Raw genomic sequence first — 21,763 nt, forward strand, 5'->3', positions numbered from 1 at the left:
CCACCTGGACCACAGAATAGAATTATGAAATCAGTGCTAAGTAGGAGAACAGATCCTGTCTTATGAGGTTCAGAGGAAATAGCCATTAATTCTGGTCAGAAACAACAACAGAATTTTCTGTGATGTTGGAAATAATGACTATTGAACCCTTGAAAGTTGGCTAATGTGACTGAGGAACTACATTTTAAATTGTATTTAATTTTAATAAATTTACACATATGTGTAAATGGGCACGTGTGGCTAGTTGTCACGACAATGGACAGTGCAGCTCTGCAGGACCTTGTCATAGGCAACAGAAGATGTCTGATAGACTCAGGATTGGAGATTTAGTGAGTGGATGCAAAGGTGGATACCTGGGCCAGGACTAACTCAGGAAGATGGGCCACTGAGGTGGAATAAGGGTTGGGGCAGATACCAAGTGCTTCTCTAGGTGCCGAGGCTACTGCAGTGAACAGACCAGATACACCCCTGTTCTCCTGGAGCACAGTTTAGGCCCAGGTAAAGCACAGATGAGTGTATTATCACAAACTGGGGCTGTGCTGTGAAGGGTAAGTACGAGAACTTGAGAGCCCAGGCTGTGGGGCCTGATCTTGTCTGGAGGCAAAGAGATGGGGAAGAATGTTCTAGGCAGAAGGATCATCAGGTGGACAATGGATTGTAGGTGGGGAAGACTAGGACCTGGGTGATCATCTCTGCCTGTAATAAGAAAGGTAACATTTCCACTTCAGACACATTGGGTGTGAGGTAATAGGTGTTGCAATTCCACAAGGTCAGAGACTTTCATCTGCTTTGTTCATCCTGTGCCTTTGACACCTAGAAGCACGCGTGATATACAGAGACTTCTTAATAATGCCTTGCCACGGTGTTAACCTCCAGCAGATAATGTGACCATTTGCTCAGTATTTGTCTTTACTCCCAGTGAGGCAGGGAAGAGGGGGACAGTGACATTCACACTCATCATCAGTGCTGCCTGTTAGTAAATGTGAATTTGGTGTGCTGGGAAAGTGAAATGTCATAGTTTTATAGCCTTTAGATTCTTGCCTTGACCTCCTGGATGTTGCACACTGTCTTGTAGCACGGCCACCTCCTCTGGACCTGAGAAACCTCTCCACCATCCGGGAACATGCATCTCTTACCAGGACCCGCACTGTGCCTTGGTAAGACTGATTGCTCAAAAGAGCCTCATTCAGCACAAACATGCCTGGTGTGTATTAGGCCTCTGATTAAATGTAGTTGAAGTCCATTTGATCTAGTTTAAGCCAAAGGAGGGGTGAGGTTTATTATCGAGAGCAAGAGCTGTTTTATAGATCACAAAGGAAGGAATATGACTGGATCCTGGAATCAGGATCCTGGAATCAGGAACGAGTGTGCTATCGGGAACCCAAGGAATCTGCTCACTTCTGCTTCACTCGTCACATCTGTGCATTTCTTTGTCTTTGCAGTGTTCTTTTCTCTGTTGCACAGTCCCCATGGCCAAAGATAGCTGTACCGTACCCCGGACTTGTTTACATGCTACAACTGCAGTACCCACAGATGGGCTCTTTTTCAATGCCAATTCAGATTTCCTGGGGAGAGAGAATTGTGTTCCCCAGTCTCAGTGGAACTGGCTATGGCCCCAGCCCAACTTTGTGAATGGGGTAGGACAAGGGAGTTCCCAGGTTCATGGGCTGGGTAGACAAACTTCAAAACGTAGTTGCACCCTTTCATCTCACCTTTTAGAAGTTGCCTATTTAGCCCTGAGCGTGGCTCAGGAGTTTCTCAGTTCACTCTAAATGCCACAAAACGCAATTGCATTGTAAAGCAGAATTCTGCAATGAGCTGTATTTCCAGCCAAGACTGTGAGTCAGCTCATGCTTCTGACTCAGAAGAAGGATGGAAGTTGATTAGCAGTCTTGTGTCCTATCAGAGGAATGGCCATACATCCTCACTTTTCCTTACATTGAATAGAAACTAGAAGGCCCCAAAGGAGTTTATTTTTTTCTAAATGATATGATGCCCTCGTCCATTTAGAAAACTCATGAGCTGTGTCACATAGAGGGCCTGAGAAAAAGCAGCCTTTGTGAATTGGGAGCCATTTGCCCCAAAGTGGAGCAGAAACTGCTGGGCATTTTCTGCCTCTTCAGGAATTGCTTTGGCCGGAAGGAAGTTGTGTCTGGAAGAGGAGGGCTGAAACCCCATGAGGGCCATGTTAGTTCCTGGCTGGCTTTCAGAGCAGCTGTAAGACATTGCTTTGACCTCATCTATATTTTTATTCTTAGCAGTCGAACCAGCTTTCTCTCTCCAGAAAGAAATGGTATTAATTCTGCAAGATTTTTTGCTAATCCTGTTTCCAGAGAAGAGGAAGAAAGCTACATCGAAATGGTAATCTTATATTTTTCACACTCTTCTTATCCTTCACCCCAACCTATATTCTTATGAGCTCATTAAAAAGGAAACACAGCCTTCAGTAAACCCTGTGCAATTTTAAAACAACCACTTGATCGTAAAACCAGGCCATAAGCTTTTCTAGACTTGGAACAAATCAATTTGGAGTTGGCTTTTTTTCTTGCAACATTCGACTCCTCATACCATTTTGAGATTGCAGTATTTCAAGATAGCCCAGGGCTGAGGCTTGCTTAATTTAAAAATGGAAATGCCAGCAATTCTTTTCACCAAGGCTGTGATGTCCTGTTTGACCCCAATAGGTTTGTAGTTCTCTGGATGTCCAGAGTTTAAATTGTAAAAACTCAACATATTGCATGTTCCCTTCCACCTGGTGGCCCTGCCTGACTGTTTCTGAACCTTCCTGGAGGATGAATCACTTAGAGTCCCATTGGGAAAGGTACAGTGCCCTGGACTGTGAGTGTGTATTAGCCTCTGGAAGACTCCTATTATGGGATCGTTCTATAGACCTGAGTGGATGCAGACTTGATTAACCATTTGCAGTTAAAGAGTCCTGATGTTTCCCTTCTAGCCTGTTGTTCCTTCTATTCTCTTCATCTTGGATGCTATTGAAAACATGGGCTTTTGAAGATGGAGAGGGACTTTTAGCACCTCTGGCAACTAGAAGATACTTTAGCCGTGACAGTGCCTGTTCTGCAATTTAGAAATGTAGGGAACTCAAGAGAGAGCTTCTGTTCGAACTGTGAAATTTTGAAGAGATCTTAGAAGGACAATGTTCAAGGCACTGTGACAATATACTCTTGAGAAGACATTTCTGCCTTCCTATATGCAAGGATAATCAGCAACTGAAAATCTAAAAATAGTAATCTCCAGTTAAGTTATAGTTAAATGCTTCATTTTGCCTTCTTATTTTATTCAAATTGTGCTGTAAGTGCACTTAACCGTATGCAGATGCAAAGTGACTCATACACAAATCTGTTACGGTCTTCCCAATATTTCTCACACTTAGTAATGGCCCTTGGGAAATTTCTAGAAGAAAACACTCTTATAAAATGATGCTTAACATCTGTGCTCTGTCTCCAGAGAACAGAAAAAGGAAGTGAATCTAAAACCCAATGGAAGCAAGTGCAGAGTCATTGCAGATACCAACAGTTCATTTCTGATCTTTGATATTGTGAGAAAGATCAGTGTTTCATTAACAACAAAGTTAAGAATCGTTTGTTTGCCTAGGTTTATGATCACTGATCAATGACTGTCTCCGTGTATTAGTAGGCAACATGACACAGCAGATTAAGAACCCAGAACACTGGCTGATAGTAGCTATGATCATGGGAACTGTCATATAAAAATGTTTAAAGGCTATCCCATCTTGTTCAATTGTGTTTTTTTAACTTTAGTAATAAGACAGTTTCATATGACTTTGATTTACATTATTTCACTTGTGCCACATTAACAGCCCAATATGGTAGTCAAACCTAGTATGATTTGACTTTGATTTTGCGCATAAGTATATATGTTAAGTTGGTTTTTATTTTCTCTTTAAGGGCAAGTTCTGATCTGAATGTAGTAATTAAGGCCAGGGGCTGAAACATGGTTTTGCTTTACTGAAATACAAGTTTTGCCATATATTCTTCTTTAAATGTTTGTGAAATATTAGAAAATTTAGAAGAATAAACATAATTTTAATATATGGGATTTCTTCTCTATCACTTTTTCAAGCCCTTTAGTTTCAACAGTTTTGTAAGGCTTTTATAGTAGAGTTCTAGACTCTTAAATCTCACATTAATTTTGTATTATGGTATTACATTACTTTTAAGTTTTTAGATCATTTTTACATCATACAGTGAAATTGACTTTCTCTTGGTGTGCAGTTCTACGAGTTTGAACATATATAGAGATTTGTGTAACCACCACCATGATCAGAATACACAACAGTTCCAAAATCCCTCATGCTACCTCTTTACAGCCACATCCTCCCTTCACCTGTAACCCCTAGCAACCACTGATCTGTTCTTCATGACTATAGTATTGTCCTTTCAAGAATGCCACAAAAATAGAATCATACAGTACCTTTTAAAACTGGCTTCTTTCACTCAGAATGGTTTTTTTGAAATTCATCCGTTGTTACATGTATTAATGGCTCCTTCCATTTTATTGCTGAGCAGTGTTCAAGCATATGGATGTGTCACATCTTGTTTGTCCCCTCACCCATGGAATGACATTTGGATTTTTTTTTTCAAGTTTTTAGGCAATTAAAACTGTTAGAAGCTTTCTTTTACAGTTTTCAAAAAATACTTTTCTTGTAGTAAAGTTCTACTTTCTGTCTCTATGAACTTACTTAATTCAAGGTACCTCATATAAGTGGAGTCATACAATATTTGTCCTTTTGTGTTTGTCTTCTTTCATTTCGTCTAGCGTTTTCAAGATTCAGCCATATTGTAGGATATATCAGAATTTCATTTCTTTTTAAGGCTGAGTAATATTTAACTGTATAGGCCACATTTTTTCATCCATTCATCTGCTAATGGGCATTTAGGGTTGTTCCTACCACTGTCTATTATGAATAATGCTGCTATAAACATTGGCATACAAGTGTGTGTTTGACTTCCTGCTTTCAATTTGTTTGTATATATATGTAGAAGTGGAATTTCTGGATCATATGGTAATTCTATACTTAACTTTTTAAGGAACTACCAAACTTGTTTTCCACAGTGACTGCATCATTTTACATTACTGCCAGTAATGCACAAGGGTTCCAATTTCTCCACATCCTCACTAACACTTTTTATTTATCTTTTTTTTTTTTTTTTTGGAGACAGAGTCTCTCTCTATTGCCCAGGCTGGAGTGCAGTGGCACAGTCTCGGTTCACTGCAACCTCCACCTCCCAGGTTCAAGCGATCCTCCTAACTCAGTCTCCCAAGTAGCTGGAATTACAGGCGTGTACCACCATGCCCGACTAATTTTTGTATTTTTAGTAGAGATGGGGTTTCACCATGTTGGCAAAACTGATCCCAGACTCCAGACCTTATGTGATCCGCCTGCCTTGGACTCCCAAAGTGCTGGGATTATAGGCGTGAGCCATCACGCCTGACCTATTTATCATTTTTTATAATAGATATCCTAATGGGTGTGAATTGGTATCTCATTGTGGTTTTCATATGCATTTCCCTAATGATTAATGAACATCTTTTTATCTACTTATTGGCCATTTATATATCTTCTTTGGAGAATTGTCTATTCAAGTCCTTTGCATATTTTTAAGTTAGGTTGTTTCTTTTTTTATTGTTGTTTAGTTATAGGAATTTTTAAAATGTATTCTGGATGTTAACCCCTTATCAGATACATGATTTCCAAATATTTTCTCTCATTCTGTGGGTTCTCTTTTCACTCTCTTGATAGTGTCCTTTGATGAACAGAAGTTTTTGATTTCAAAATTTTCTTTCCTTTTATTGCCTTGCTTTTGGTGCCATATCCATGAAATGGGATGCCAAATCCAATGTCGTGAAGATTGTCTCCTGTTTTCTTCTAAAGGTTTTATAGTTTTAGCTCTTACGTCTAGATCTTTGATCTTTTTTGAGTTAGTTTTTGTATATGGTATAAGGTTAGAGTCCAACATCATTCTTTTGCTTGTGGACATTCAGTTTTCCCAGCACCATTTGTTGGAAAGACTGGACTATCCTTTCCATGTCGAATGGTCCTGGCGCTCTCTTTGAAAATCTCATTGAAAATTAACTTATGCAAGGATTTATTTCTTGGTCTATATGTCTGTCCTTATGCCAGTACCACACTGTTTTGATTAGTGTAGCTTTGTAGTAAGTTTTGAAATCAGAAAGTATGAGTCTTCCAACTTTGTTCTTCTTTTTTGTGATTGGTTTGTCATTTAAGGGTCCTTTAATATTACATGTGAACTTTAAGGACAGGGTTTTTTATTTCTGCAAAAAAATGCCATTGGAATTCTGATGGGGAATGCTTTGAATCTGCAAACTGTTTTGCATAATATTATCATATTAACAATATTAAGTCTTCCAATTCATGAACACAGATATCTTTTCATTTACTTATGTCTCCTTTACTTTCTTTCTTATAGTTTTCAGTGTATAAGTCTTTGCCTCCTTGGTTAAATTTATTCCTAAGTATTTTGTTCCTTTTGATGATATTGTAAATGAAATTTTTTAAAATTTCCTTTTATGATTGTTCATTATTAGTGTATAGAAATGCAACTAGTTTTTGAGTATTGATATTATATCTTGCAACTTTGCTGAATTTGTTTATTTTTAATTTATTGTTAGTTTTTGTGTGGAATTTTTAGGGTTATCTATATATAAAGTTATACTATCAGCAAATAGAGATTACTTTACATCTCCCTTTCCAGTTTGGGTGTCTTCTCTTTCTTTTTCTCACATGACTGCTTTGGCTAGAACTCCCAATGCTTTGTTGAATAGAAGTAGCAAAAGTGGGCATGCTTGCCTTGTTTCTGATCTTAGTGGTATATGACAGGTTTCTACATGGATAGACGTCTTCATTTCTCTAGAGCAGTGGTTCTCAGCCAGTGTTGATTTTGACCCTCACGGGATATTTGGCAATGTCTTGAGACATTTTTGATTGCTACAACTTGGAGTGGAGGAGGTAGTGCTAATGACATCTAATGGAAAAAAATCAGGGGGGCTGCTATACATCCTACAATGCACAGGACAGCCCTCTCAACAAAGAACTATCCAGCCCCAAATGTCATTAGTTGCCACAGCTGAGAAATCCAGCTCTAGAATAAATACCTAGAAGTGGTGTTGCTGGGTCATCAAATGTGTGTTTAACTGAGTCATCAATTGTTTATTTAGCTTTGTAAGATACTGCCAAAATGTTTTCCATAATGGCTGTACCATTTTGTACTCCTACCAGCAACTTATGAGAATTCCGGTTGCTCCACCTCCTTTGCCAGCATAGTTGGTATTACCAGATTTTTAAATTTCTACCTTCTAATGGATGTATATTGGTATCTCAGTGTGGCTCTAACGTGTGCTTCCCTAATGGTAAATTATGTTGGACATATTTTGGTGTGTTTGCTTGCCATCCATATATTTTCTTTGGTAGAGTATCTGTTTGATCTTTTTGCCAATTTTTAAATCAGGTTGTTTGTTTTCTTACATTGAGTTTTGAGAGTTCTTTATATATTCTGTGTACAAGTCCTCCAAAGGGGCTAGGCACGGTGGCTCACGCCTGTAATCCCAGCACTTTGAGAGGCTGAGGTGGGAGGATAATTTGAGGGCAGGAGTTGGAGACCAGCCTGGCCAAATGGTGAAACCCTGTCTCTACTAAAAATACAAAAATTAGCTGGGCATGGTAGCATGTGCCTGTAGTCCTAGCTACTCGGGAGGCCGAGGCAGGAGAATCGCTTGAACTCGGGAGGCAGAGGTTGCAGTGAGCCAAGATCATGCCACTGCACTCCAGCCTGGGTGACAGAGTAAGACTCTGTCTCAAAACAAAAAAACAAAAACAAAAACAAAGCAAAACAAAACAAAACAAAAAAACCAAGTCCTCCAATGGATATATAATTTGCAAATGTTTTCTCCATATCTGGAGCTTCTCTTTCCGTTCTCTTCTGTCTTTTGCGGAGTAAACATTTAAAATTTAATTAAGTCCAATTTATTGATTTTGTTTCCTTAATGGATTGTTATCATGTCTAAGAACTCTGCCTAACCTAGTTCATTAGAATTTTCTCCTTTATTTCCTTCTAAAAGAATTATGGTTTTACATTTAGGTCTGTGATCCATTTTAAGTTAATTTTTGTGTAAGATGTGAGGTGAAGTCGAAGTTGACATTTTGCATATGGATGGCCAAATGTTTCAGTACCATTTATGGAAAATATAATCCTTTCTTCATTGAATTTTCTTTGCACCTCTGTAATAAATCAGTTGGGCATATTTGTGTAGATTTTCTATTCTGTTTCATTGTCTGTCTCTTTGCCTATACCACACAGTCTTGATTATTGTAGCTTTGGAGTAAATTTTAAAATCAGGAAGTGTATTTTCTCTAACTTCATTCTTGTTTTTAAAACTTGTTTTTGTTATTCTACTTCCTTTGCCTTTCCATGTGTAATTAGAGTCAGGTGTTCTTTATCTACAAAGCTATCCTGCTAAGACTTTTTTTAATTGGAATTGCATTAAATCTATAAATACATTCGAGAATTGAGTCTTTACTATTCTGAATCTTCCAGTTAGTGAGCACAGTATAGCTCTCCATTTATTCAGATTGGGTTTTTTAATTTTTTTTGGACGGAGTCTTGTCTGTTGCCCAGGTTGGAGTGCAGTGGCACAATCTTGACTCACTGAAACCTCCGCCTCCTGGGTTCAAGTGATTGTCATGTTTTAACCACCCAAGTAGCTGAGATTACAGGCACATGCCACCACGCCCAGCTAATTGTTTTGTATTTTTAGTAGAGACAGAGATTCACCATGTTGGCCAGGCTGGTCTCAAATGCCTGACCTCAAATGATCCATCTGCCTCAGCCTCCCAAAGTGCTGGGATTACAGGCATGAGCCACCACACCCGGCTTATTTATTCAGATTTTCTTTGATTTTTTCCCCTCATAATTTTGTAATTTTTACATAGATCTTATGCATGTCCTATTAGATTTATATCAAAGTATTTCATTTTTGGAGCTATTATAAATGGTATTTTTTAAATTTCAGCTTCCAATGACCCATTGGTAGTATATAGAAATATGATTGGCTGAGTTTAGTGGCTCACACCTGTAATCCCAGGACTTTGTGGGGGCTGATGTGGGAGAATGGCTTGAGCCCAAGAATTCAAGACCAGACTGGGCAATAAAGTGAGACCCTGTCTCTACAAAAATGTTATTAAAAACCATGCATAGCAGCTGTGCCTATAGTCCCAGCTAATCAGGAGGTTGAGACAGGAAGATCCCTTGAGCCCAAGAGTTTGAGGTTGCTGAATTAACTTATTAATTATAGGAAGTTTTTATTTTCTTCAGATTTCTTGGGATTTTTTTTTTTTTTTTTTTTGGTAGAGACAAGGTCTTGCTATGTTGCCCAGGCTGGTCTTGAACTTTTGAGCTCAAGCCATCCTCCCACCTCAGCCTCCCAAAATGCTAGGCTTATAGGCATGAGCCACTGTGCCAGGCTTTAAGCCAGTCTTGTATTCTCTAGATAAACCCCATTTGGTCATGGTGTATTATCTCCTTGTATATATTGCTGCATTTCATCTGCTAATATTTTGTTGAGGATTTTCATGTCTGTGTTCCTAATGGGTGTTGATCTTTAGGTTTTTGTAGTGTCTTTGTGTGGTTTTGTTATTAAGGTCATGCTGGGTTCCTCAGGAAGTGTTCTCTCCTCTTCTAATTTCTGGAACAGATCGTGTAGAATTAGTTTTGTTTATTCTTTAAATTTTAGGTATAATTCACCAGTGAAACCCTCTGGGTGAATTCAATTTCTTTAATACAGGATAATCATCTATTTGATCTCGGGTGAATTATGGCTATTTCCTAGGAGTTTTCTAGTTTTACCTTCACATTTGGATTATATCACCTTGAATTAACTTGTGTGTGCTGTGAGATGGGGGTCAAGACTCATTTTTCCCCATATGTTTATCTAATTGGTTGGCACCATTTATGTAAAATAAGTATCATTTACTGACTATTCAGCAGTGCCATCTTTGCCATAAATCAAGTATCCATATATGTATGGGTTTTTTTATGGACTCTTAATTCTATTCTGTTGGTTTCCCTATCTTTGAACAATATGAACTCCCTTAGTTGCTGTAGTTTTATAAGACTCAATATCAAGGAATGTAAGTCCTCCTGCTTTGTTTCCCTCCTCAAGGTTTTTTTTTCTTTGACTTTTCTACTCCCATAAAAATTTTAGAAACAATTTTTTAATTTCTACCAAAAAAGGAAAAAAATATTGTTCTTGACAGGAAGGGTGGTCAAAATTACTTTATTCAACATTACTGGAGGTGAAACTACATTTATTCTATTTTCAAAATTTGATGGGACACTTTGGTAGGCAAGATAGCATGAAAAACACCTCTTATTATAAATATGATACATTTTTAAATCTAAAACTCAGCTGAAAAAAGGGAAGGGAAAAGAAATCTCTGGGGTCAAAAATATTGAAAAACGGCAACCCCCCAAATTAATAAGAATTACAAATAATAGAATCAAATGTGGAAGTAGGCAGTTTTTGGAAATACTGAGTTTTGAATATAAAATAAGTAGTTTTACTATATTTAAAGAAATAAATGAGAAATTGAAAGTTGGATTAAGTAATGAGATATTATTAAAAATGACCAAGTAGATTGTAAAAGACCATTTACAACTTGTAGAAATAAAAACAAGAATGAAATTAGAAACTCAATGGATCAGATAAACAGACTAAGCACAAAGAGTGATTTAGTGAGCTGGAAGATAATTTATGAAGAAGTTACTAATAAATCAGAACAAGGAGTTAAAAACATGGAGATGAAAGAAATTTGGGACATGGAAGATAGAATAAGAAGGTCAAATATTTGTATAGTCAGAGTTGTTGAAGGAGATTATAGAAAAATAGGAGAGAAGCAATATGTCAAGGGATAATGCTCAAGTTGCTCACAATTCATGAAAGGTACCATTCCTCCACAAGCCCAAAGACTTACAAGCAGGTTAGTATAATAAAATGTTAGTGGAGTATACAGGATGGGTATATTTTCTTTAATTTGGCTGATTGCTGGAAAAATTTTATAATAATAAGTTTAGAAAAACCCTACAAAAGTCAAATGAATAAAGGCAAGAACAGAAACTAACAAAATAAACAACAAAATCAGAGAGGATCAATACAGCTGTAATTGGCTCTTTAAAAAGACTAAAATTTAACAAAACTAATAAAAAAGATATGAATTCAAGTAAGTAATGTTAAGAATGAAAAACAGATAATAATTGCAAATACATGAGAGATTAACTGCCTAAGAAATTTTTGTGAACAACTCTGTACCAATAAATTTGAAAACTTTGGTTATAGGCAAATTCTCTGAATTAAAAAAAAATCAGGGCCGGGCGCGGTGGCTCAAGCCTGTAATCCCAGCACTTTGGGAGGCCGAGATGGGCGGATCACAAGGTCAGAAGATCGAGACCATCCTGGCTAACATGGTGAAACCCCGTCTCTACTAAAAAATACAAAAAACGGCCGGGCGCGGTGGCGGGCGCCTGTAGTCCCAGCTACTCGGGAGGCTGAGGCAGGAGAATGGCGTAAACCCAGGAGGCGGAGCTTGCAGTGAGCTGAGATCCGGCCACTGCACTCCAGCCTGGGCAACAGAGCGAGACTCCGTCTCAAAAAAAAAAGAAAAAAAAAATCAGAAATTGACTCAAGTAGAAGTAGAAAACCTGAATGTTTATGTACCTGTTAAAGACACTGAATGAGTAGGAACATTTGTACTACAAAGGATCATAAGGCCCAAAAAACTTTGCAGATAGTTTCAACCAAAAAGAAGAGATAAGTGCAATCTTATATAAACACCTACCAGGAATGGGAGAAGAGAATATTGCTCACCTTACTTTATGAGGCTAAAATAATTTGATAAAACAAATAGCAATTACATAAGTAGAAAGTTGTAGGCCATTGTTATTCATGGATGCAGATTTTAAAATCCCACAGAAGAGTATGTCTAACCAAATACTCATACACAAATGTTCGTAGAAGCATTTTTTCATAGTAGCCAGAAAGGGAAAACAACTGAAATGATCATCAACTGATGAATGTGTGAATAAAATGTAGTATAATATATAATGAATAATATTCCATTGTATTATGCAGCCATAAAAAGAAATAAAGTACTGACACATGAACCTCAGATGGAAGATTGACCACAAGCCTCCAGTTTCTCTCCATCCCCAAACACTCTCTAAAATAACAGTAAAGAAATCTGTTAAAGGCATAAATCCACAAAGATATCAAGAATTGGAGAAGAAAATAGCAGTAGCATATTGGAAACTGGAATGCAGGTAGATATGTAGTAAATGACTTATAAGACCCTCCCCCCCCACAAAAAAAATTAAATCTTAAATGTGGTGGAAGGCAGGCAAGAAGCAACTTGACTTATACTCAGACTACCCAAAGAATTCAGGAATTGTCCACAGTAGGTAGTTCTGAAGTAGGGTTGAAGGGAAAGTAAAAGAAGTAGTAGTGGTCAAAGGCATCAGGTAAATTCCAAGATCCCTTCCCTCACTCCATGGAGGTGAAACGCTATGACTTTCCATCCCCCATCTCACAGAAAAGTTGAAGTGCAGTCTCTCTGGAGAGAGTAAAACAAAAGATCTCTGCACTGGGGGATACTAGACATATTTGACCATGAATACTATACTAACAACAAGGTGATTAAGTAAATAGGCATAATGGATATGAGAACCATTCTTAAGCCCTTTTCCAGAATGTTGACAACCAGACCTTTACAATTGAGTTTGGATATTAGAAAATATTTCTCCAGGCTATTTGAGCAGCCCAAGTGGCAAAATGTAGTTCCTAATATTGAGGGTTACTTAAGATAACCACCCAATGGGATCACCCTGCAGAAAACTCCAGAGTTGACAAACACCATCCATGTACACAAAGCTTCATGTTAGCTTTTTGGTCTTTCGCTCATAAGTATAAGCAACAGTCAGTGATTTCATGTGACATTTCAGGAGAACTCTAGCATGAAAGATTGACACCAAAACAGATTAGACAAAATAAGAACTATGCCAGAAGGAAAGGCCTTTTTATTTATTTATTATTTTATTTTGTTGTGTGGCGGAGTCTTGTTCTGTCGCCCAGGCTGGAGGGCAGTGGCGTGATTTCAGCTCACTGCAACCTCTGCCTCCGAAGTTGAAGTGATTCTCCTGCCTCAACCTCCCGAATGGCTGCGATTCCATGTGCACGCCACCATGCCTGGCTGATTTTGTATTTTTAGTAGACACAAGGTTTCACCATGTTGGCCAGGCTGGTCTTGAACTTCTGACCTCAAGTGATCCGCTCACCTTGGCCTCCCAAAGTGCTGGGATTACAGGCTTGAGCCACCGTGCCCGGCCGGAAAACTTTTTAAAACTCTATTATTACCAAATATTCTCAGGGAGATGAGCTATTACAACCATAAACCAGGAATATCTATTAAGTCAACCAAGCACATTAACAGATTAAAGGAGAAAAATGATATATTATCTTACTAGATGCAGAAAAAGCATTTGATAGAACTCAACATCTATTCATGAAAAAATCTATTAGTGAACAAGGAATAGAGGAATTTTCTTTAACGTCATAATAAATGAAAAATGAATCTTATAGAACCTATAGTAGATATCATATTCAGTGTTTAAACACTAAAAATATCTCCTAAAGAAACAAAATGAGTAAAAATGAGAAAGGAAGGAAGAAGACAAACAGTGATTATTCATAGATGAAGTGATAACTCAAAATAATCTGCTTATATGAGTGATAACTTGAAATAATCTACTTAGAAATAATTAGAATTACTAAATTAGTAAAATAAATAATTACAATTAATAAAAGATATCAAGATTGATGGATATAAAGTCAATATACACAATCCAGTTGGATGTCTATATAATGGTAACAAACAGAAAAAAGAATTTAAACGAAACTTACCATTTATAGTAACAACAAACTGTAGGTATTTAGGGATAAATCTAACAAAAAAATATTGTGGAGAAAATTATTAAAATTTATCAAAAGACATTAAGGAGAATGAAATAAGTGGAAAAGTAGACCATGTTCCTGAATAGGAAGACTCAAATATTAAAGACATTACCTTACCAATTCCCTAACAGAGATTTTTGAGGAACTTTGAAGCTGATTCTGGGGGAAACTAGTTATCCATGTTGAGTAAAAACAACAACAAAAATGGAATGAATTTTATTTCTATTGCTCCACCATATACATTATTAAAATCAGTTCAAGTGAGATTATTGCTTAAACATGGAGCAAATTATTACAAAACTTTATAATTTCAGGAAAAAATATAGATAAATAAATTATGACCTCAGCATAGGGCAGGATTCCTTAAACATAATGCAAGTGCAAGCCATGCAGGAAAAGATTGACATATTACATTAAAAGTATTTCTTAGTCAAAATAAATCCCATAAAAAGAAATGAAAAGACAAGAAGCTAGACTGTCATGAGCTATCTGTAACATACATGATAGCAAATGATTACTCTCCAGGGCATAGGAAAAAGTACTCAGGGTAAGTAAGAAAAATAGACAATTCAATACAAAAATTAACCAGAAAAAAAAAAAAAAAAAAAAAAAAAAAGAACCCAAAAAACAAAACAAACCCAAACAGGCAATTCACAGAGGAGAAATAAATAACCTTTCAACATATGAACAGGTACTCATACTAATTAATAATCAGGGGAATGGAAAACCAAACCACAGTAAGATACCATTTTACCTGTCTCAGGTAGGAAAAATGTTAAAACGTCTGACAATACCAAATGTTGACCAGGATGGTACACGTGTAGATTGGTTCACTCTGGAAAATAGTTTGGTGATGTTTAGTAAAGTTGAAGATGCTCATATTCTATTCCCAAGTAAATGCCCTGGAATTTCTCCCACAGGTGCGTGAATGTCCATGGCAGCATTGCTTGTAATAGCCCCCAAACTGGGAGCAACTCAAATATCCTTTGATGGCAGAATGGTTAAATAAGTCATACAATGGAATATCTGACCCAGTGCAAATGAGTGAAATAGGGCTAATGCATCAACACAAGTGAATGTGGAGTACCTAATATTGAACACAAAACTGAAGCCACCCAAAATGTATGCAATGTGATTCTGTTGATATGACATTCAAAAACAGGCAAAAGGAAATAGTCTGTTATTTAAGGATACTTGCATACTCATAAAACTATATTTAAAAGTAAAAGGAGTGGTAAGCACAAAATTCAAGATAGTGCTTTACCTCTTGGGAGGAGAAGGAAAGATGGTAGAGGGGAAACAGCTTCAAAGATACAGATCGGTAGCATTTCACTTCTGAAGCTGGGCCCTGAGTTTCATCTATGTTATAACTGTATTGTGCAAATTATATTTAAATGCATTTGGGATGCCTTCACGAGAACTTTAATATGTATAGTTGATCTCGTCAGGGTTTAATCTCTAAAGTGTCACAGACCTGTCAGATTCGTGAAGCAAATTCCTTTTTGAGTGAATTTTGGCATACTGTTCCCATGGTGAATAATGGTATAGTTTCATTGTGAAGGCCAGATTGGCTATGTTCTGTTTAAAATTACAGTTCTTACTCAGATATGCAGGCTGATTGACTCAGGTCTCATCAGACTATTCTGTTACGATATGACGGCATCTGCTTGGGTGAAGCCACAACTTGTCCTCCTTCCCTTGAGCAACCCAGATAGACATCATTAACCTGACTCCTGCGATGTTGGTTCCTAGGAGGAGCACCGAACAGCCAGTTCCCTGAGCAGTGGTGCTTTTACGTGGACAAAGAAATTCAGCCTAGATTATTTGGCCCTGGACTTCAATTCAGCATCACCAGCCCCCATGCAGCAGGTAGGAAGGGCTTTGCGTCTGAGAATCCCCAGGTGATTCCATTTCTGCATAGACTTTTCTGATGATCAAATCATGCATATTCTCCTTAGAAAGTGTGAAAAATGCAGACATGTATAATGAAGAATATTAAAATCAGCCCTAATCCCATTTCCCAGACAGAATGAAATCTTGGTGTATTTCCTTCTAGGGTGTGTTCTTTGTGTGTATATGTATAAATAGATGTGATATTCACACTTCAAAATTTGGACCATAAAGTTTATAGAAAAATGTCTCAGGCAGAAATGAGGGTGAGGTAGAGGACCCTCCAGGTATACGAACATCCTGTTTAGGGAACAAGTAACAGCCTAGTTTGGTTAGACCTGAGGGAGCAGTGGAAAGAACTGTAAGTTGGAAGTGGAACCCCTTAGTAAGGGGCCTTGAATGCCAAGTTGGGCAGCTACCCCTTTGGGTAGAATTCTCATCTGAAAAATGGAAATCAGAAATGACAACACTTATGTCAAGGACTGTTGTGAGGATTAATTGAGTTAATACAGGTAAGTCATCATAGCTGTGAACTAGTATCACCCACTGTACAGCGTAAGGAATGAGTGCATGGGAAACAATGGAGGACTTTCCTACTCTTTTGCTGAGGTAACTTCTACTTCTTTTCTGCTTTTAATATCATTCCAAAAACCTGATATGAGACTGGAGAAAAGCTATTAAGAAGGGTGGGAGCAATAAGTATAAAAGGAGCATTAGTCAGTTTTGGTAGACTATGCACTCAAAGCAAACAACCCCCAAATCTCATCTACTTTCAACACAAAGGCTCTTTTATTGCAGGCCAGAGCCTTTGTGTTCCAGGTCATCTCCAGTCCAGGGCCCAGGCAAGAGAAGCAGCCCCCATCTGAAGTGTGCTGGCCTCCTGGCAGAGGAAAAAGAGAGATTGCAGAATCACAGAATACCTCTTTTCTCCTTATGATTGGAACATGTCACTTCCTTTTTGTTATTGTTGTTTTGTTTTCATGAGACAAGATCTCACTTTGTCACTCAGGCTGGAGTGCAGTGGCATGGTCATAGCTCACTGCAGCCTCGATCTCCTGGGCTCAAGGTATCCTCCCATCTCAGCCTCCCAAGTAGCTGGGACTACAGTTGCACACCATCACCCACAGCTGTTTTTTATCTTTTTAATAAAAAATGATCTTGATCTCCTGGGCTCAAGTGATCCTCCCGCCTTGGCCTGTGTATTAGTCCATTCTCATGCTGCTATGAAGAAATACCCAATTATAAAGATACCTTTATAAATTACCCAGTCTCAGGTATTTCTTACCCAGAGTGCTGGGATTACAGGCACATGCCACCATGCCAGGCCGTGTCACTTCCACTTACATTATATTTGTCAAAGCAAGTCAAGTGGCTAGAGCAAAGTTGAGGGAAGCAACGCGTGTTTGTGCACACACACGCGCATATACGAAGTATAAAGCTTCCACACAAAGAAAAGGGCAACAAATATTTAACAATGTAATTTAATACAAAAGGGTAAACATTTTCCTGACATTTTAAGTTAGATGTAATGAAAACCTTTTTGTTCTCCTTCTTCAGAAACTTCTCCTTTCAGAAGAACAAAGAGTAGACTATGTCCAAGTGGATGAGCAGAAGACACAGGCTCTCCAGAGCACAAAACAGGAGTGGACGGATGAGAGGCAATCCAAAGTATGAGAAACAGGGAAACTTGGGGCTCAGTTTGAGTTTTTTCTATTTTTTTCTTTTCAACTAAAAACACACTGATGGTCAACACAGATCAAAACCAAGAGAGAATGTGTAGTTTTCAAGGTCTTGGCCAGAACCTTTAGGAAAGAAGACCTCTTTATACATTGAAGGAACAAAAGAAGGAAGCAGTTGCCTTCCTGAGGGGGCTCTGAGAGAATCTAGCCTCCCCTCTGTCTTATCGGAGCAAAGATTGGAGTGAGTGTTGCCACCAACAGGATTTTATCGTTTGACTCCAATACCTGAAATTCTGACCTGTCTCCTGTGCTTCAATGAGAATGATAAATTATCCTTGCAAAGGGGCCTCTGGAGACTATCTTGTTCCAGCCTCTGAAGACAGTTGAGGAGATCAAGCCCAGTGATGGTGGCAAAATCTTACTCCAAGGACTTCAGCAGACTAGTCATGTCAATCCCCAAAGAAAAACAAGTGACAGGGGCAATGGATCTCAGGCTCTGAGATAAGTATATCAGATGACACTGGTGGCTCTAAGGACATTGCAATTAAGCAGCTACCTGTAGCCAGGTATTCTGCTGCTCTTGGTCTTTTCCCATGCACCGTCTCATGTCTTCTCCGAAAGACCTTGGAAGATAGGCATGGAAGAGACCGTTGATGCCACTTTGAAGAAAAGAACACTGAGAACTAGAGGAGGGAATGCTTTGCCCAAGATTATCACAAAGCCAAGACCCAGAGTCCGGCTTAGAATACAGTTGTCCAGGCTGCCAATTGCAAACTCATTCCTCTACCTCATACTTCCTCTGAGGATTTTGACAAAATGGATTAATTGGGTGAGCCTTGGAGACATGTGGGAAACACCTGCAGACACAAAATGAGTAGGGATCTGAACAGTTTTGATACTTGAAAGGTGTGCATGTCAAGTGAGGGTTTCTTTGTGCGATGTTCAACTGGAACTCTATCATCAGTAGTTACAATTAGAAATACCTACTGATGGCCAGTCTGAAGGCCATTCTCATGGTCCCCTATGCAATGTGTTTCCCTGTGAGCTGGCTAATGCTAGCAGAGGAATTTTTACCACTTTGGGGAAGGCGTAGGTTGTCCCTGGCTATCCTATGATGGGCCCAACCTTTGGAGTGATAGAGAAAAATGACCAGGAAAAACCTATGAATACCATTCTTAGCTTTCCCAGCCAATTGCTCCCCTCTGCTTGAGAAGTAACTAGGTACTGAGAGTACAAACACTCCCACTTTATAATGAGGGTGTCATGTCACCCCTTCCTTTACAGGTCCTGGGGTCCAGGAGACCCAGAATGAAGGTGTTAGTTGGGCATGAAGTGTTATTTAATGTCTGTTCTTGATCCTTCTGAGCACCTACAGCTGGAAACTAAGCAGATACTGGTCCTGCATTCTGACTGAGATTTTGTCTTCTTTATGAGGATAGATCAAATTGGCAGTCAGGCCCATGATAGTCAGTGCAGTTGGGGCAGTTGTAGACTTTGCTACAGGATTTCAGGATTTCCAGTCACCCCACAGGTAAGTAAATGCCAAAGTCGTCTTTTATCAGACCATACAAGAAGTCATTTTGATTTTCAAAGAAGCCATATTGATTTTCAAAGAAGCAGGTTCTGGTGACATTATTTTCTTCCTTGGACAAAGTGGGGGAAAATTTCTAAGTATTTTAACTGAGTTCAGAGTCCTTAGTGAGCCTGGACAGAGCAAGGAGAGGGCTCCCCACTCCCTAAGCCCCACAGCCAGCTCTGCATCACCACACACAGCCAAAGCCGGTGAGGAGCTGCCTTCTTCCCCATGTGACTTGCAAAGAGACTCAGGCAAGAAACCAGGGCTTCAAACTGCCAGTTCCCATGTGTGGAGCACTTGTGTTAGGATCACTGATTATCTGACAAAGGCTGATGCAGAAAAAAATTGTAGGCCCAAGTGTCAAGAACCACACCAGATTGGAGATAGAAAAGAATAGCTGAAATTATGTCAGTAGTGAAATGTCACTCAATTGACCCCCCCAAAAAAGAAAAGAAATCTGTTTCTAGAAAACATTTCCAGAAATGTATTTATAGCATGAAGAAATACACACATGGGTAGTGTGACCTGTTTGGATGTGATTACTGAAAAATGGAATGCTCTGAATAGGCACTCTCTGCATTAAAGGTGTGGAAGGTGATAGGGGTCAGAATTTTAAAATTTTAATTTTGAAAATGGTGACTCACCCCTCATTTCCAGAGTGTATGCAATTATGTCCTGCTTTGATAACTATTAGAGGATGGCTATGCAAAAGCATAATGATTCAAGGAAACAAAGTACAGGTAGTTTTTGAGCTGACACCAGCAAAGGTACCATAAGTCAAAATATTGGTTTTGGTGGAGATGATCGATGTGTGTGTGTGAGAGAGAGCTATGTTTCTGACCAAGGGCCTGATGTTTGTTACAGAAATGATCCCAGAGACCTACAAGATGTGGGAATCAGCATAACAGGGCAATGCAGCAATTAACCCCACTTTGTTTTCTGTAGTTCCTTTTTGTTTCATTTTCTTCTGTCTCATTGCGTTAGAAAATTCCTCCCAGTCAGGAGTTGTCCAGTGCAGAACAGGGGACCCAAGGGTCTCAAGCCTGCAAGTCCAGAAGGTGACAAACCCAGGAGCACTGGGAGTTAAGCTTTCCTTGGGGAAGGAAGAGCCTTGAGGTCCAGCACACAGCCTGGCTTTAAAGGCACAAAGCGACCTGCCCACCGCACAGTCCACTTCACAGGATCAGCTGAATCATGACCTTTAAAAGTTCCAAGTTGAAACTGAAGGCTGTCCTCAGACCTGGCTTTTTCCTCAGTCCCTGTTCATACCATCTCTGCACCCCCAATCACACTGATTTTTCAAATTCATTTTGTTTTTACTGTTTCATTTCTGGCATTAATAAAAGTCTTATAAGGAGGAATCGTGACTTAAGTTCTTTTTTATTTAAGTGATGACATCCAATATAAATAAGGATCATGTTTTAAAGCTGAATATTTGAAAATGGACTTCATAACCACTTTTATATTGAAGTACAACAAACTTAACCTGACTCACGTGCGTGTTATTTCACTGCAAACAGTTGAGCCGGTGTCTGTAATCAATACTGCTTTGGCTCAGCCAAACCATATCTTGTCATTTTCTTTATTTCTTCGTTGGAAACTAGCTTTTATAATTGACACTAAAATCAGCTGCTCTCCCTGACACCATGTATAACATGACCTTCATGATTACTTGCATGAGAAGGCAACTGCCCTAGGCCTGCCTGTCCTCAGCAGGCGTCTCTTTTGCCACCACCTCCCTTTTCTCCATAGCTGAGTCTCCCAGATGCCCTGGGTGCTGGGTCAGTGGCATGTCGAGGCCATGAAGCAAGGAAGGGACAAACAAAGTAGGGAGGGGACGGGCTCAGATTTGGGGGAAACAGACCAAAGGCATAGAGAGAACAGGCCTGGGGGATCCTGGGGCAGAGAGAAAGGACAAAAAGCCACATTAAATGCCTCACCCCTGGTGAAGTACGAGGCCAATCATGAACACTTTTTTCCTACACACACACTCTAGACCAAGTCTCCGACCCACAAAAACAGCAGGTTGGCCCATAAGGCCAACTGAGAGACTCAGACCCTCACATACATGGACGCTGGAGAGCCGCAGGGACTAGATGGCTGTGCAGGGTGATCAGGTGGACAAAATGATCCAGATGGATAAAATGAATCTTGACCCCACTCTGCCGCCACATATAAACACAGATTCCGAGCGGACCTCAGTGGGAAAGGCGGAACAATAAACTCTTATGTGTTCCCTCTGCTTTAGGGGAGCCGTTTTGCTTGTAAGCACTGTTGTTTGGTCTTTGTTTCATGGTCAAACACCTCTATTTTACTTAGTTTTTTTGGCTTCCTCTTTCTTTATTGGGCACTTTGTAGATGTCACTCAGGTCTAAAAGTCACACTGTTAAATAATTATTTAAAAACTGACCAGGACAAAGGTCCTGGTCCAGAGCTCCAAACCAGAAGCAAAAAGGAATCGGTGCGGTGGGCTGGGGGTACTCCTCCAACATCACCAAAACCCAGAAAACGAGGATCCTAAGTTCCTCCGTGGGCCAAATCCAGGGCTTGGGCCCTTGGG

At 39.1% G+C, this 21,763-nt stretch overlaps 1 protein-coding gene across 1 annotated transcript in view; it reads left to right on the forward strand.

The window, feature by feature from the left end:
- The window catches only part of GAB3 (GRB2-associated binding protein 3), a 73,976-nt gene extending 55,314 nt beyond the window's left edge, over positions 1–18,662 (forward strand). Inside the window, exons 8-11 of the mRNA XM_011963220.1 lie at positions 1,076–1,157; positions 2,259–2,361; positions 15,811–15,927; positions 17,506–18,662. Of these exons, the coding sequence (XP_011818610.1) occupies positions 1,076–1,157; positions 2,259–2,361; positions 15,811–15,927; positions 17,506–17,622 (419 nt within the window). The 3' untranslated portion in view covers positions 17,623–18,662. The remainder of the gene's footprint in view (positions 1–1,075; positions 1,158–2,258; positions 2,362–15,810; positions 15,928–17,505) is intronic.
- Positions 18,663–21,763: the final 3,101 nt, after the last annotated feature.

Source organism: Colobus angolensis, unplaced genomic scaffold (genome assembly GCF_000951035.1).
Source record: "Colobus angolensis palliatus isolate OR3802 unplaced genomic scaffold, Cang.pa_1.0 Scaffold601, whole genome shotgun sequence".
Lineage (NCBI taxonomy): Eukaryota > Metazoa > Chordata > Mammalia > Primates > Cercopithecidae > Colobus > Colobus angolensis.